The sequence below is a fragment of the Ranitomeya variabilis genome, chromosome 8, assembly GCF_051348905.1.
Source record: "Ranitomeya variabilis isolate aRanVar5 chromosome 8, aRanVar5.hap1, whole genome shotgun sequence".
NCBI lineage: Eukaryota > Metazoa > Chordata > Amphibia > Anura > Dendrobatidae > Ranitomeya > Ranitomeya variabilis.
In genome coordinates, this window is record NC_135239.1 from 12,589,082 (window position 1) to 12,606,788 (window position 17,707).

The 17,707-nt window shown below is 46.7% G+C and overlaps 1 protein-coding gene across 3 annotated transcripts in view; it reads right to left on the minus strand.

Annotated features, from left to right (window-relative positions):
* The window catches only part of ST6GALNAC5 (ST6 N-acetylgalactosaminide alpha-2,6-sialyltransferase 5), a 178,463-nt gene that overhangs the window by 85,869 nt on the left and 74,887 nt on the right, over positions 1–17,707 (minus strand). The window contains exons 1-2 of one of the 3 annotated variants that reach the window (XM_077277560.1): positions 11,673–11,930; positions 9,865–10,062 (exon numbers count right to left, since the gene is read on the minus strand). The exons of 1 other annotated variant lie outside the window; for it this stretch is intronic. In XM_077277560.1, coding sequence (XP_077133675.1) covers positions 9,865–10,062; positions 11,673–11,687 — 213 coding nt within the window. In that variant the 5' untranslated portion in view covers positions 11,688–11,930. Of the gene's footprint in view, positions 1–9,864; positions 10,063–11,672; positions 11,931–17,707 lie in introns of those variants that run through there. One more of the 3 variants, XM_077277559.1, reaches the window with a different exon arrangement.

The window sequence follows — 17,707 nt, forward strand, 5'->3', positions numbered from 1 at the left end:
CAGAACAAGAGGAATGAAGCTATTACATTTTATATATTTAACCCAAAAAGATAGACAGCGTTTATAAAAATATACAAGATGATACAAAATGAGAGCAAAACAATATGAAATATACAATCACATAGAATAAAAAGGTATAATGAAGCGAAGTACTAAACTGGATGTTGCAGGAATGGCTCGTATGTTTATGGAGGGAAGCATTCCGACTGAGAAACACCCAAATTCATTCTTATTAGATCAAGGTTACGCGCACATGCCTCCCATTGCGGAGCTCTCATGGGGCTGGTTGTGGGATGTGCTCGGTCTTCAGAATTCCATGACATCCCCAACTTACAGGATATCTTCGTCCCTGTAGGTCCCAGGCAGAAGATATGGTCGCTACGTTTCCTATCGCGATTTTATCTGTCTCTAGAGATGAAACATGGCCTGGATAGCACTATCGGTAGATATTAAGTTGGAGGGGTTAGAATGGCCTTATGGTGATGTGAGTGAATGGGTTATGTTCGCCCCTTCGCTATAATGCCGAAAATATATTTCCCCTAAATACTGGATTGATGCAAACCCCAATATTCATCACTGACCACTGGCTCTAAAACATCTAAGAAGATTCTTTCATCAGTGCTTTGATCAGAGGAAGCTCTTTGGTTTGGAAGTGTACTTCCCTGCCACTGCATAAACAAATCTCAGACTTGATGTTTTTTCCTCAACACATCTCCCTGCTGCAATTACCTGGTCACTGCAGGAGGCTCCCACTTAGATGGAAGTTGAAGTGTCAGCTCTCTTTCTCTTCTCTCATTATAATTAGTTTTTCTCTCCCCAGCTATAATTAATCCCAAATGTTCAATGTGGAGTTATACTTCCATGGAGGTTGAAGTGTGAGTTCTTTGTCTCTTCCCACGTGTTCAATATGAGGGAGACATGTCCCCTGACTGGAGAGGTCTGTATGGATTTTCATTTTGCTCTACAACACAAATTCTAATTCTGTTGGGAGAGGTTTATGCTATATGTGCCTGTATGTGGCCGCCCAGTGGTTGTGATGTTAAGGGTTTTGATAGCATGTTGTGATAATGTACAACACATAAAAGGCTGGACACATCTGTATGTGTATCTGAGAACCATCAGAACAGGGGCAACAAGGGACCGGTAAAAAGGTGAGAATTATTCTTTCTTTAACCAACTGATTTTTCAAGATTTTTCTTGGCTGGAGAACTGCTTTAACACCCACCTGCGCCAAGATGTATATGTGTGTCACAAGTTGGGAGCGAATTTGATGAGCTGCTATTTAACCATTTAGATGCCAATTGCAGCAGCATCTACATGGGTGCGAAGTAGCAACGAAACAGTTTGGGGGTCCACACCCCTCTCTCCAACCACCTGCGACACAATTGTGTAACGCCTAGGGTAAAAACCTCCTTTGTAAAGACCATAAAAACTAGCCTGAGATTAAAAAGGCAGATATGTCTGGAACCGTATGGTGGCTTAAAAAAAACAAAAACAAAAAGGAATACATTAGAGAAGCAGGAATGAAATAAGAGTCCTGGCAGTGACTACATTGGGTGCACACAAGTCCTAAAGTTTGAATAATCAATCACTTTATAGTAGTTAGAATAACAGCACCCAAGAACACACTCAGCACTGCTACATCTGGAGTTTTTCCTTCACAACAACAAACTCGGCAGAACTGTCTCGAGCGGTAGAGTAAAGCGCACGCTCGCTGGGAGCGGCTGATGCGTTTCCGTCCTTCAGAGCCTCTTTTCTTCTGTTGATCACAATGTTGGTAAGCTCGATCTCTGCGGGCGCCGGCTCCGGTGTCACAATCCGCAGACTCTTCAGCTCTAATCAGAAAACAGCTGCCAGAAGCGTCTTCATCTCACATCGGCCTAATGTTCCACATCACATCATTTTACGACTACGGGAATCCGTCCAGTGATGAACTAAATAACCATCCTGAGAAACAATGCCGAAAATCATCACGTTACAATGTCACGTACAGCCATCCATTAGTCGCTGACCGATAAACCTGAACCAACGTCTTTGTTTTGTTCCTTCTGCTCTTGTGTAAATCATCGTCATTCTGACCGGAGCTCGTAATAATGAAATATCCCAACCACAACCTGATACATTCCGCGGATACAAACAATCACATAAATGTAAAGTAACAGTACGTGATCTGGACACTGCTGCAAGTGGAGAACGATAAAGCTACAAATCGGGGATAATTGGACGGAACACTTACTATTATAATTACACATGAATTCTGAGGACCTGATCATCAGAGAGCGCTATTCCCTAATCAAAGGCAAAATCACTTACCGGCCTCCTCAACTACAAATCACAGTGAGCAAAAATAACCCCCTGCCTCCATATTCCTCTAGTCTATAGGATCCCTTTAAATTCATATCCACGTGAGCACTGTCATTTTTAGATCTAAAATTCTGTCCGGATTAATTCCATTATATATGATGAGAAGCTGGAGTTCTGCTTTATTGTTACCGAACTCTAAATTCTCTCTAATAACATTTTAGATTCCTGCAGCCACCACTAGAGGGAGCATTGGAGCTTAATGCATACAGATCGTTGACTTTAGTTTGGGCTCCCTCTAGTGGTGGCTACAAGTAGCCAGAATTTTAATGATTGGTCTATGGCTGTATGGAGACAAGTGGGGGATATGGAGTTTTTCTATTCCCCTAAAATCCTACAATTTCAAAGTAAAAAAAAGACTGAAAATGCTCACAATGGGTTACAAATGATTAAAAAGAATACCTACTTTGAAACAATCTAGGTCAGAATGGCTTTACAATCCTTTTTTGAAAATGTTTCATGACTTGTACTAAAATGAGATGTAACTGGACACATAATACTCATGTTAACGTCAGGATAATACAGCCATTCTGACACAAACATTCGTAGTAAGTACTCCAGCCTCATCAGGTCTAATATACCCATTTATCTAATGTGCTCAGTTTGTGTTGTGGAAGGTAGAAACAGATCTGCTTTAAAATACATTAAATAGGAGGAGAAAAAAAAAGTGTATGATGGAAAGTTAAGACTATACTGCAATGGAAGCCATCTGGTTCTTCTCCTTTACTCACGCCTGAATGTCACACTTGTCTTTATCAGATAATTCTAGAAGCTTCTTCTCTGTATTTAGCAATTTCGTCTTTATCTATTGTCTCATTTCAACCAAAAGAGAATCAGATTGTTGGAAAGTGGATTCGTCAGCAACAGGGGCCTGGACGCCAAACGCCTGCTGCACTCGCATCCAATTTTCAGTGAAGGTCACTGCCCTTTATGCAATTCTCTAAATTATAAATGTGGAGTGAACGTAGGAAGAACCTGACTGCACGGGTCACATGTAACACGACCAGACTCCCGACCTGAGCCCCGACAATCCCCAAAATGATAGATCTCACTGTGCAAACTGGGAAGTGTCTTATTGTAAATATTCACCTTCACATTAACCGGTCGCTGTAAAACACGTGTCCAGCAGCCGAGCCCACGCCGTCAACAACGGGTGCAGCGCAGTGATTCACAGCCACAATCCCGCACCAACTGATGGGAACCGCCGTAATAGAGTATTATGGCTTTAATCAACCTGAAAATGGCTTTTCACTATGGAGTCTATAGGTATTCTCTTGGGTAGGTAATAGATTCTGTATTGATCCCTGCGCTGCTCCAAAGAGGCTTCACACCAAAAGGTAATTCTTGTTGCAGAAAAGTTTGTATTTTGCGAAGTTTTTCTTACAGTAATTAAAAGATATGGGAAAATGCCCCATAAGCTACAAACAGCAACTTTCAAAAATAGAAGTAGCATAATAATGTGTCCATTTATCCATGGGACAACCATGCCATTGAGTATTGTACCAGGGGGCTGCAGCAGCTGAACCCCACCCATTCACCCCAGTGGTCCCGACCCTGAGCCTGCTATAGGCTACTGAAGATGGGTCCTAAATTACAGAGCGCTGAGTCTTTGCTTTATAGTACAAGGACATTGCTGCTCCATTGTGTGTTTGCTGGATTCAACCACATTTTTATATTTCTTTTTATCTCTTTTTTACATTTTTTCTAAGCCATACTTCCCCCTTGTCTGTTACCTGCATTCATCTCGGGCTCAGCCTCAGGTCTCAGCAGGTTAGAGCACTTTTCTGCTTTCAGGATTAATGGATGTGAATTGTCAAAAGTGCTGGCGAATGTTACAGAATATGATCTATTTACTCATAAGTAGCTACAATGTAACTTCCAAACAATGTGTATAAAGGAAACATGAAGCCGATCGGAGAGGAAGCTGCTAATAGAACAGAAGCAACAGCCGGTGATGGGCTACATGCAAAGCTCCTACACCTTACAGAGAAGAAAGGATGGAGGGAGAAAAAGATGGAGAAGAAAGAAGAGAAAAAGCAAAGAGAACTAAGGGAACTCTGAAAGACAGAGTGGGGAGAGGGAAGGAGGGAAATGAAAAAGAAGGAAAGGTAAATTATTGATGGAAGGAAGGACGGAAAGGAGGGAAGTGAGGCGATGTGTCCACGGGGCGTATTGGCAGCGCTTTGGACGCAGTGGATACCCCTCTTCACCCAAAGCCCGGCCCCCTTTCGTACATATGCAGAATCACTGCATCCTATACATAGACTGTGTTTATTTATCTTGCAGAGACAGAGCGTCTCCGCAAGATAAATAGACAAGATGTGGTCTATAAAGACGCGCCACATGTCCGGTTACGCAGGTCTACTACCTGCGTGTTTGTACGCATAGTGGAGATGGGATGTCATAAAGTTCCCTCCACTATGCTGTAGCATCTCGACGCTGCGGATTGGAAGCTGCGGCTGTACGCAGCGTCCGATCTGCAGCAAAAACTCAAGTAATACGTCGTGGAAACATACCCTGAGAGATAGAAGTTCGAAATAAAGAAAGGGAGGGGGAATAGAAAGAAGAGAAAGGAAGGAAAGAAGTGATTTGGTTGATTGCTATACGTTGATCAGAAGAAATGTTTAGCGATCATTGGATTCTCAGTAGAAACTCACTATAGGGTCTCTTTATGAAATCACACCTATGTATTGCATTTCTGTCTCAATCTTTAAGTAAACAAAAATCTGTAAATATAATGAATCCAGCCGATAACAATTTAGAACACGATGCCGTATGAAACCATAAAGCAGAAGTTTCTCCAAGCTGTCGGCTTCCGCCATATTGAAGATTCTTCTGTAAAAGGGGCGTGGCTTAGGAGATATTGCAACAAATGTATCAACCTACAAACTATTGTGCATTCTTGTCAATACGTCTACACCTGTGTTTTATACGCCACAATGACCTGGAATTGTTGATTGAAAGCCCGAGAACGTGGTCTCTTTCTTTACCCAAGTACTCTGAAAAATGTGAACAGTGCCACATAAAATCAGTGCACACAGATGTGGTCTATCACATCCCACTCCGAAAAGAGAAGGTTCTCCATGACTCAGAATACTCCACACAGGGTCGGACTGGGCCAGCAGCTGCCTAGGGCCCCCGCTGCTCCAGGGGCCCCTAGACAGTGGGGGGTCGCTAATAGCGGCACACCACGCAGCTGCTATAGGGCCCCCGGTGCCAGTGGAGCAGCAGCGGGTGACAGGAAGCCTAAGCCTGTTCCTGCTGCTAAAGTTAAATTAATATTCACGCTTCCCCACGCAACCATGGGTGTGGAGAGGAGTGACTTAATTTCATTATAATAGCGGATGCTGCAGCTAACACTGCCCACTATCAGGGTCCGCAGACCAGGGCCCCGCCCCCTCAATGGCCACCAGCCCACGCGGCCATAAAATAGGGGCGGCCGTAACGCAGGGGGAGCTGTCGCCAGCGCCGCCCCCCAGTGCGCATTAATTGAGGAGAGAGCGTCAGATGACACTCCCTCTCCCATCATTCCCCTCGCCTCTCACAAAATGCTGGTGGGCGATGACGTCACTTCATCACATACCTGCTGTGTGCGAGGCCGACTGCAGCGCAGCTCCTGACATCGGAGCAGAGCTGCCGCCGGAATGAGGGGGGCAGCATTATACCCTATGAGGGGGCAGTATTATTCTCTATGGGGTCAGAATTATTCCCTATGAGGGGGCAGCATTATAGCCTATGAGGGGGGCAGCATTATACCCAATGGGGGGAGCTACATTGTACCTTATGAGGGGGCAACATTATTCCCTATGGGGGTAGCTGCATTGTACTCTATAAGGGGCGCATCATTTTTCCCTAGGGGGGAGCTACATTATACCCCATAGGGGGCAGCATTATTCCCTATGGGGGAGATACATTGTACCTTATGAGGGGGGCAGCATTATTCCCTATGGGGGTACCTGCATTGTACCCTATAAGGGGGGCAGCATTATACCCCATGGGGCAGCAGTATTCCCTATGGGGGAGCTACATTATACCCTATGAGGGAGCAGAATTATTCCCTATGGGGGGAGATACATTATACTCTATGGGGGACAGCATTATACCCTATGGGGGGAACTGCATTGTACCCTATGATGGGGGTAGCCTTATTCCCTATAGGGGGAGCTGCATTATTCCCTTGGGGGAAGCTACATTATACCCTATGGGGGGCAGCAGTAGTCCCTATGGGGGAAGCTGTATTATACCCTATGGGGGAGCTGCATTATACCCTATGAGGGAGCTGCATTATACCCTATGAGGGAGGGCTGCATTATATCCTATGGGGAGCTGCATTATACCCTATGGGGGAGCTGCATTACACCCTAAGGGGGAGCTGCATTATACCCTATGAGGGGGCTGCATTATACCCTATGAGGGAGGGCTGCATTATACCCTATGAGGGGGCAGCATGATACTCTGAGGGGGCTACATTATATTCTGTGGGGGGCTGCATTATACTATATGAGTGGGGCTACATTATATTCTATGGAGGGGCTGCATTATACTCTGAGGGGGCTACATTGTATTTTGGGGGGGCTGTATTATACTATATGAAGGGGGTTGCATTATACCCTATGAGGGGGCTACATTATACCTTATGAGGGGGTTGCATTATACTCTATGAGGGGCACATTATATTCTATGGGGGCTGCATTACATTCTATGAGGGGGCTACTTTATATACTATGAGGGGGCTGCATTGTACACTATGAGGGGGATGCATTGTACCCTATGGGGGCCTACTTTATATTCTATGAGTTGGCTACTTTACATTCTATGAGAGGGAGCTACCCCAACCCATGCTACAAAATTAAGACGTATATGCAGCGACGGGGCCTATCAGCAGGTCCTCTGCTGGCGGGGCAGGGTCGACGGACTCACCAGCCAATGCAAGTTCCTCCTCCGCGGCGGGTTCCGCTAACAGTGTCGGCGAGGGCCTCAGCAACAACTCCGGTAGCGGTACAGGATCCGATGTCAGAGGATTTCCTTCCGGCGCCACCTGGTGCGGAGCCTGGGCCCCCGTGTTCAGCTGAAGGAGCTGGTGAATCAGGTCTCCCATCTCAGCCTGCAAAAGATCAGCGTTGTCTGTGGAGTAGTGGCTGCGGTACTCGTCCGGGTAGTTGGGGGAGACTTCTGCTTCCACCCCACATTCGGGTTCCGAGCTGCTGGCCATGGCGTCCTCCACGTGAGTCGCTTCCTGGTTCTTTTCCCGCTCTCTCCTTCGTGGGCGGTTTCGCTTTCTCTGTTTCCGCCCACCATTGAGAATCAGGAGGCGGATCTCTACTGCTGACGGACACGTCCTCACGGTGCAGAAATATTTAGACTGGGCGGCCATTGTCTTTTGCGCTCTCCAGCTCGTCTACGCCCACTCCACGCCCCTCTTCTTCTCCTGCGCTCTCCTCAGCACTGTAATGGCGGCGGATTTTGGCGGCAAGTGGCACAGCACAGTCTTTGCAATAAAGTACAGTCCAAGCACAATAAATCACAGTTCCAAGGCACACATGACCCGATTCTTCGGGCTTAAGTAGATCCTGTTCGTGACGCCAAGTTGTAGCGCCCCCCACTGCCGCAGGGCCGAGGGGTACCCGGTACCGGGCCTCTGAGTCTCTGCCCTGGGGTTGTCACGGTGGCTAGGCCCGGTCCGTGACCTTGCTGAGGGGCGTACAGTAAATAATAGATGTAGATAGTGGTGGTGGTGCGGTGCAGTAAATAACGAGGACACCAGGTTGCAGTCTCTTTACCTCTTTACTGAAGGTCTCTGGGTCCTCAGTCCGGAATACGGTTCACCAGGCTGCGCAAGTCCGGCCGGTCCGATGGCACCTCCAGAGTTCTCCTTGCAGGTGGAAATCTGTGCCTTCCTTCTAGCGCTATGTGTTGTGGTCCTTCCCTGCTGTGCTTACGGGATAGTCCCCACAACTGTTGTGTCTGTTTCTCGTGTTCCCTCACAACAACTCGATTAGATGATGTTCTGCTAATCCTCCGTCCCTCCCGGTGTTATGGTTGGGACGCACCCGTATGACGGGTAGGCTCGGAGCTCTTCCGGGACCCTAGAGTCGCCCCTCTCCACAGGTTGCCCCCTATGTCTGCATAGGTGATTTAGGTGAGACAGCCCGCCTGAGACTGACTGTCCTGCCGTTGGTTTGAAGTATTGCCTGAAGCTGAATATAGTAATACTTCCTCGGCGTTCCGGCCGCCGGTTGTGCGCCTCAGTAGGATGTTGCCTCGGTCTTACAGCACGACTCCTACTGGTATTTCTCCTTCTTGCTTTCATCTCGTTTCTCACTCAGCACAATATATCTCGCTTCTGTTCCTTTCTTAGGGCACCGCCGCTATGCTGAGCAGGCACGGTCCCGTGACGATCTTCCTTGTTGCCAGGCCTCTGTCAGGGTCCCAAACCTGACAGAGACCCTACCAAATCTTCCCCACAACACCCCCTGCCACAAGGTGTTGCCTGGTTCCAACCCAGTCAGCTTTCTGACCTAACTTCCTGCCTTACCCCCAGTTTACCCACACGGTGAGGAGTGGCCTAATACATAGCACCCTTAGCTCCCCCCGGAGGCCCGGCTGTGAAATGTATTGGTGTCTGTGATACCTGGTCAGATGAACTCCTTCAGTGCCATCAGACGTACCATAGCCCCCCTTAGCGGCGGAGCCACAGTACTGCAACGACCAGGACTCTGGGGCGCTGCATATACTACCTTATATTATACCTTGATATTAGCGTGTTTTACCTCACAATTGGTGGTCTTGTATTTATTTCTATGTAGCTACATAGTGGGGGACCCAAGAATGATCTTCTCTGGTGGGCCCAAGGTGCTCCAGTCCGACACTGACTCCATACATTAGTGCTCGGCGCCATTGTGATACATGACGGCCGCGCACAACCCCCGCTCCCGAGCGATCATCAAATGCTACATTTATTGCTCCAAAAACAAAGTATCAAAAAAGGTGGAGATTTGCGCTCACTCCCAGAATGTCCCCTTATCGTCTGTACCGAAGGCTGTCAAAGTGAATAAGAAGTGTGGGTGGTCCCTGGGGTCACGGAGCAGAGGGAGGTGGGGAAAATCAAATAATGGTGAGCGACAGAGAATGATATCGCAGAGAAGATCCCTGTTGCTTTTTTTTGCACCGCTCTGTCTGGGAGATTAAGCGGCTTCTGTAATGCTGAGATTTAATGCAGCATTTGCCTCCCAGATAAAGGCCAGAGGCTCCGATAAATGATAGATCCTAACGTGGCACCCGTGACTGGTGCCGCCAATATAGTAATGCACGGAGCCGATCGCCCAGCACAAGTTTCTCTGCGTGTCAGATCTCCAATCAATATTGTTATACAGCGCCTATCGAGGAGGCAGTGCCCCCCCCAGCTGGAGAGTGCCAGTGAGGGTCATTAATCACTATGCGAGCAGCACATAAAGATGCCGCCTGGCAGGCTGCCAGCCTGGGATAAGTATATCTCCTCCTTACCTTGTGGTCTGAGACGCTGATGTACCCCTCCAGCACAGGGCTCGGGGTGCCCTCCTTGCTGCTCATCCTGCCCTCTTTCCCCGTGGCTGCTGATGACGATGGAGGGTTCTGTTCTTTCACGCTGCCCATATTGCTGTACATGATCACCAGACTGGTACACATGGTGCTGAGAGCTAGCAATACTGCCAGCCCATGGCGCTGCAACAGAAGAAGCACTGTTAGCTGCTACTATGTACAGACTGATGCTATGGGCGTAACACCGGGCACCTACAGGGCAGCTGTACACACGGGCACATGGCTCCGATACACACCATGCTATTAAACCCCCTACTGGGGGCGGCCACCTAATCTGGGGGCCAGAAGGAATTATTGCAACATGTTCTCATGGAGGACCACCACAACTATGGCTATCTCTAATGTCTTTCCTAATTCCTGTTGCCCATCAATGCCGGGGGCCACAAATCTGCCCCTTTACAAAGTCAAACCCTAAACCCCCCCAATACCCTACAATAGAAAGTGATCTGCAGTTGGGGACCCCAAGATTAAATCCACAATTATGGCTTCATATAAGACCACAGTGTCCAGTATTAAAAAAAAAAAAAAGTGAAGATTTGAAAACTTTCTCTCTCTTTTGTGTACCCCCTTTATGAGGATTAGACCCCAGTAAGCGTGACCCCCCATCTATAAGCATCGCAAATCCACTGAAAAGTTATCCAACATTTTAGGTGCATGGTACTACAACTCCCAGGTGAACTTCCCACGGAAAGTGACTGCACTTTGGTTGCTGACACCCCTATTGTAATTTGCACCATAGTAGTCACATAAGTTTTATACACATCTGGACACCAAGAGGCAAACATGTCTGGAGCTGAGGTGGAACTACAAGTATCAGCGTGTCTTGCAGGGCTTTCCCTGGAAGATCTTGTAAGTGGATGCAGCATAGAGGCTACTATTCTATATATCCCCCCTCAGACAGTACACGGCCCCCCATTGTCTGCACTCACAAGGGGTCCTGGAAAGGTTTGGCCATGAAACAGCTGTGGCCACTGCTCCTGCCAGGCAGCACCTTGCACCCACAGGGTAGCTATGTGCACTCATAAGGCAGCACCCTGCACCCATAGGGCAGCAGCCAGCACCCACATCGTAACAACATGCACCCACAGGGCAGCACCCACAAGGTAGCTATGTGCACCCATAAGGCAGCACCCTGCACCCATAGGGCAGCAGCCAGCACCCACAGGGTAGCAACATGCCCCCCCAGGGCAGCACTCACAAGGTAGCTATGTGCACCCATAAGGCAGCACCCTGCACCCACAAGGGCAGCACCCATAAAGCAGCACCCACAGGGTAGCAACATGCCCCCCCAGGGCAGCACTCACAAGGTAGCTATGTGCACCCATAAGGCAGCACCCTGCACCCACAAGGGCAGCACCCATAAAGCAGCACCCATAGAGCAGCACCCACAAGGTAGCACACTACACCCACATGGCAGCACCCAGCATCCACAGAGCAGCACCCACAGGGCAGCACCTACAGGGTAGCTACCTGTACCCATGAGGCAGCACCCTGCACCCATAGAGCAGCACCCACAGGGTAGCACACTACACCCACATGGCAGCACCCAGCATCCACAGAGCAGCACCCACAGGGCAGCACCTACAGGGTAGCTACCTGTACCCATGAGGCAGCACCCTGCACCCATAGAGCAGCACCCACAGGGTAGCACACTACACCCACATGGCAGCACCCAGCATCCACAGAGCAGCACCCTCAGGGCAGCAGAGGATTGAGTGCAGTAAGTGACTTACCAGCAGAGTCTTCATCTTGTGCCTTGTACCAACAGATCAGGCGTCCTCAGCTACTGGAGGCACCAGCCGGCTCGGTGGTCCTGTCTGCTGCCATTGTGCAGCTGCTGTGACATCTCCTGCAGGAGAGGAGGAGGCAGCTGGGGAGGGGGCACAGGCAGGGCAGAGGGCACAGTGGGCAGGGGGCACAGTGGGCACAGCAGCCTCCTCAGCCCGAGCTGCTGCTGCTGCTGCTGCTGCACTGATCACAGACACATTCAAACTGGACCCTGTGCTGTCTGATCCCAGCGCTGCTGCCAGCCGGCGCCCGCGGGGTCCTAGTGCCGGCCATACAGGCTGCTGGCTGCTGAGAGTTGTAGTACCAGGGCTGCTGGGTCAACATGGACTGATCACCTCTACACCAGGGAGATATTTGCATGTAAATGTGAATATATTAGTTACTATGTCTGAATTTCTAAGCATCTATATTAGTCTATTCTTTCTTCTGTCGCCTTTATATGTACATTGGTTTATTTCCTTTGTATCAGTATGATTTACTTCTGTGTTTGTTATATATAAATCTGCTTTCTGTCTACATTTCCACACACGGTTTACACGGACGCCGTATGGCGCTGACACTTTCTGGATGTTGGCGACTCCACAAATAACCTAATGGCGAGAAGACTAGTAGACAAAACTGGGGGCGACCTGAGAGAATGACGGGGGTACTAGGAGGGTACGGTGAGGGATCGCAGGTGTAAAACACCATGTCCCAGATTTGCTGTTTGCAATTTATTGATGTCACGTGTCCTTTTTGTCCTGTAATATTCACTGATGTATTTTTTCACAGATTATTAAAAATGGCGCGCCTGGTTCATGAATTGGCACAAAATAAAAAATGCTATTTACTTTTGTCTATAAGGCCGGTGCAGACGACCGTAATAATCAGACGCGTGCCATCCATCGTTTTGACAGATTGCATTCATCCCCATGTTATTCTATGGGGTCGCGCACATGTCCGATCATTTCCTCTGCGCAGGTCGGTCCGAGGGAAATATTGCAGCATACAGATGTTGTATCTGATCATCGGATCGCACTCGGTCATTGCTGTCTGTAGGTTCATGGAAATAATCACACTCAGACGACATCCAAGTGCAGCCCAATTTTCACGAAGTAACAGAATGGAGGAGATGGAGAATTATTTCTTATTCTCCACATCCGAGAAAATCGGATCTCACTGTGATCAAACTCTGAGCAAAGCGCAATTAGCACAATCGGCCCCATTTTCCTGATTGAGAGAGGACCGGTTGTGTGACCCTAGCCTGTATCTTTCTTTTCAGCATCAAAAGTTGCAAATCCTTTAAAAAAATTGCAGAAATGCTTTAAACTGAAAATTCCATGAGCTGAACTCCACGGTGGGGCGGGGGGCTGCAGTGAGATGCAGAAAAAATGCGACATTTGGTAAAAATTGCATGTCAGAAATCTGTCCAAAACATCTGGGAAAAAAAAAAGAATTTAAAATGTGGTGAAAAACGTATAGAGAATATGGGGCAAGTACTACAGCCACTAAAAAGGAGCAACCCCGAAAACCGGAGTAACAGCAATGATGAATCGGGGCCATTGTGTTTTGTTGCACACGTGTTTCTTTATTCCGTGGGTTTTCCTTCCTTCCTTCGTGGTTTTGCCGCCTTCATTATGAATCCACAATGTGCACATCCCAATAAAAACAAGGAAACCACTGCATAGCGGGTGCGTCCAGACCACGGGCGCTAATGAGATTTGTTTAACCTTTTTTTTTTATGATTTTCAGCTTGTGTTTGGCTCCATGGACTTCTGATTGTCACGTGTTGTTCTCTTTTTTGCACACTTAGATATAACATAAACCCATTATAGTCTATGGATTTTTCACACGCCTATGTCTTTCCCGGATCAGTAGACACAAGTCCAGTTTTGATTCATGTAGATATCACACTTAATTTTTGGAGACCTTAAACATTTTTTTTTTTTTCAAACGAGAAAAACAGATACAAGGATGGTAAAAACGAAGAACCAAAAACACATAGAAGAAACCCAGATCCAATACACCTATGACAAGACGTCCATTATTTTTTGTATACTAGAATAAAACCAGTCCTGTGAATTTTGACCCTAGACCCCATTCTGACATTGATCATTTTGCACAGAAGAAGAACAAAACAATTGAACATCAGTGTCTTGGATCGGATTTCCATCCATTGTTGGTCTGTGTGTCCATTTATTCCAAAGTTTTTCAACTATGCAAAAAAAAAAAACAAAAAACATTCCCAAGCTTCTTCGGTTTGTCATCCTAGTGCCGTCAGCAGCCAAGAAGTGTAATCTGGGTGGTATCTGCCTATTACTGACCCATTGATTTCAGCGGGCTCGTTTGATCCCTGACTTTTTATATTGCCAAAAACATCTCTCAGTAAAAATACCAAAGGATGAAGCCATGAAATATAAGGACGACTCGCTTCTAACTGCTTCATGTTTCCAAAAGCCACGACCTGACTCCTCTGGTTTATATACAGAAGTCAAAATAAAAGAAGACACCGGCAGCAAAGATGCCACAAAAATGGCCTAAAAGATGACAATGACGACCCTTCAGGAAAAACACCTTTTGATGAAACATCTTCACGTAGCAAAACTCGATTAAAGACGTCACGTGCACATCCCGTGACTGGTCGGATTTTCCCAGGGTGAGACAGTGAGGTTTTTATGTAATGACCCTGCTAAACAACATGTAATTAAAAAGCACACGGTCACAACCAGGCTTGTGTCTGCAGGATCTGCATGTGGCTGTATCACCACTTGTTCTGTGGCCTCATTGTTAGGGTATGTTCCTGCAGTCAGTAAACACTGTGGGTTGGAAGCTGCATACATCTGCAGCTTCCAATCTGCAGCGGCCAGATGTTACAGCATAGTGGATGGGATTTCAAGAAATCCCGTCTCCACTATGTGTGCATTGGTGCCTGCGGCTTCCCTGCGGAGACGGACATGCGGCTCGTCTTTCTAGACTGCAGCATGTCAATTTATCTTGAGGAGATGCTCAGTCTCTGCAAGATAAATGTCACCCGTACAATGTATAGGACGTGCTGATTCTGCACGGTTCAATGACAAGAGGATTCACCTGCGTTCAATAGCCGGCAGCGCTTCAGACGGAGCGGACATGTGCTGCGTCCAAAGCGCTGCCTAATACTGACCGCGTGGACCTACCCTTAGAAGTTGTAACAAAACTTCTCTCACTATCACGGTATCTGCAGATCATAACCAGATAATCTTCACATGGAGTTTTTTTGGAGGAGTGGAAAAAGAAAAAAAAAAAAAAAAAAAAAAAAAAAAAAAAAAAAAATCGATGAGTTTTTCTGAATGGAAACCGCTTCAGGAATTGTTCCTTTTTTTTGCAGCTATTGGCCACATTCATACGGTCAGTTTTTGACATTATTTGTAGCCAAAACCAGGAGAGGAACATTCAGAGGAAAAGTATAATAGAAACATATGCACCACTTCTGGATTTATCACTCTCTCCTGGTTTTGTCTTATAGATAATGATGTAAAATACTGACCAAACACTGAAAGTGTGAACATTGCCTTAGTAAAAGGCAGTGTTCTCTCTAGATAACCACTCCAGCATTGTCTAGAGCAGCGATTTTCAACTGGTGGCTTCACAGATGTTGCAAAACTACAACTCCCAGCATGTCTGATGTGGATTTGTAACAGCCGGTAAACCCCAGATTGGAGAGAACGTGCGCACTTCTCAGTGTGTAGAGAAAAATGGTGACGTGTTCCCTTTAAGAAGACAGACTTGTGTAATGAGCAAATATTTGCACATCCATCTTCTCACTGGTACAGAATGTGCGGCTTTATACGGGGTCATTTATATGAAAAGCTGCACCTAATGGGTTAACCTATTTCTCCCATTAAAACTCTTCACTGCTAATTTCCGCCATTCCGGTCGGTTAGATTCGCTGCAATTACTAATAATAACATGTTATGTGATTAAATGATGTGTGACCTCCCAGAAATGACTTCGTTAGGTAATTGTGCCGCTTTGTCATTGCTGTAAGTATGTGCTTTTGTTATTTTCAGGTGACAAACAATAGGGGGCGCTATTACCATCCAGACGTACTGCCCCCTGATACAATGGCTGAATGGAAAGACAGGAGACAACTATTCTTCTAAATGTTGCGGCTCTCACAAAGGTTGTCCTCCAGAATAGCAAACCTGCCGATTGCGGCGAGCAATATCCTGGCTATTTCTGCTTTTCTCACATTTCCTGGGGGGAACATGGCGTCCACACTAGCTCTGCCCCTCCAAATAATAATCCAGGGGGAATGGACAAACAAGCAGCCAGGACACTGTGACTCCTCTATCCTCTATACAAGCCCTACAATGTCAGATCATTGTTTTGATGCCCAATCTTCTAATTGTTTTCTTTTTAAATGATAAATAGACTATAATAAATTATATAAAATTATAATATAACATTCTTACTGCCTGCAGCCACCACTAGATGGCGCTCAAGAGTTTACTGCATACTGTGCTCCTCAGCTCCACCTAGTGGAGGCAGCAGGCAGATGAAGATTTATCATTCAGTTATGCAGGTTCATTAACCCCTTTCCACTAGAGCTGGCATCTACCACCAACAGCAGCGATTGCAGCTCTTTAACCCTTTAAATGCTGCTGTAAGTCAACTACACCAGCATTTTGCATCAATAATCCTGATAAAAAAAGATAATCAGTCGTATCATATCCATAACAGTTCAATCAAAATATAAAATTATTTCACTGATAAAATAAACGTCATGGAGGAAAAAAAAATCAATCAAAATAACAAAAATGTCATCATTTTGTTCATTGTCCTCTCCCTAAAAAAGCTCCCAGTACACAAACAACAAGCCCATCCCCACATCAGCAGGCATGAGGGGCCAGATTCATCATTTCACATGTCAGTTTCATCCGTTTATCGCTGGAACCGTCGCTGGGTGTTTTTTCGCCAGAAATAAAAAACGTTCATATGGACGTTTTCTCCGTCCGCCGGAAAAAAAACATTTTGGACGGATCCGGCAAAAAAACGGATGAAACGTCTGGCCATCACGCGCAATCCGGCGCTAATACAAGCCTATGAGAAAAAAACGGATCAATTTTTTTCAAAACTCGCCGGATTGTGCCTGACGACAAAAACCTGATGTGTGAAAGTAGCCTTAGCAAGGGCCCCAGTGTGGTTGCCTGTGGTATATGCGCCCATGTCCTGCCACTTACTGTGCCCTGTGCTGGTATGTCTGTGTGCCATTATTCTGCACTGGGCCTGAATACTCCACCCTGACATACAGCTATTATATCCCACAAGGTGCCGTACAGTAGTGTTCAAAATAATAGCCCTCCAATACGACTGACCAGATGAATCAGTGTTTTTGGTATCAATTATATCACAACGTGTCACACACTTGACTAGTTGGTGCCGTAGGTTGTAAGAAAACCCCCAGACTCCGCATTCATCATCTGCAGGTTTCCGAGTCTGGGCAGTAGAATAATTAATAGAAAGTCGGTGTGTTCACAATAATATCAGTGTGGAGATCAACTAGTGAGGTCAATCATTCTGTGAAGACACAGGGGTGAATCCGGTGGCCCTTATTTATGGGTGAAACCAGGACATGTTGTACATGCAGTTCTCCTTGAAAGCCTGAGAAATATGGGTCGTCCGAGACATTGTTCAGAAGAACAGTGTACTTTGCATCACGCCGCTGTAATGCAGGTAAATGCAAGCGCCACTAGGTGCCAATAGAGTGGTGGAAGGACTGCACACAGCAAGACCAAACCTTCAGTGCAGCGGCGAGGCCACCACCAGGTGGCAGCAGAATAGTCAAAACAAGCCGGGTCAATATAAGATTGTACCACAGAACAAAAGGAATAAGTAAACACAGAGTCAACAACAAGCCAAATAGGTCAGTACGGGTCAGGAGCAGATATGCCAAAGACAAGAACAAAACCACAGGTCAGGGTCCAAGCCAAGTCAAAACCAGAGAGTCAATACACGAAAGGGG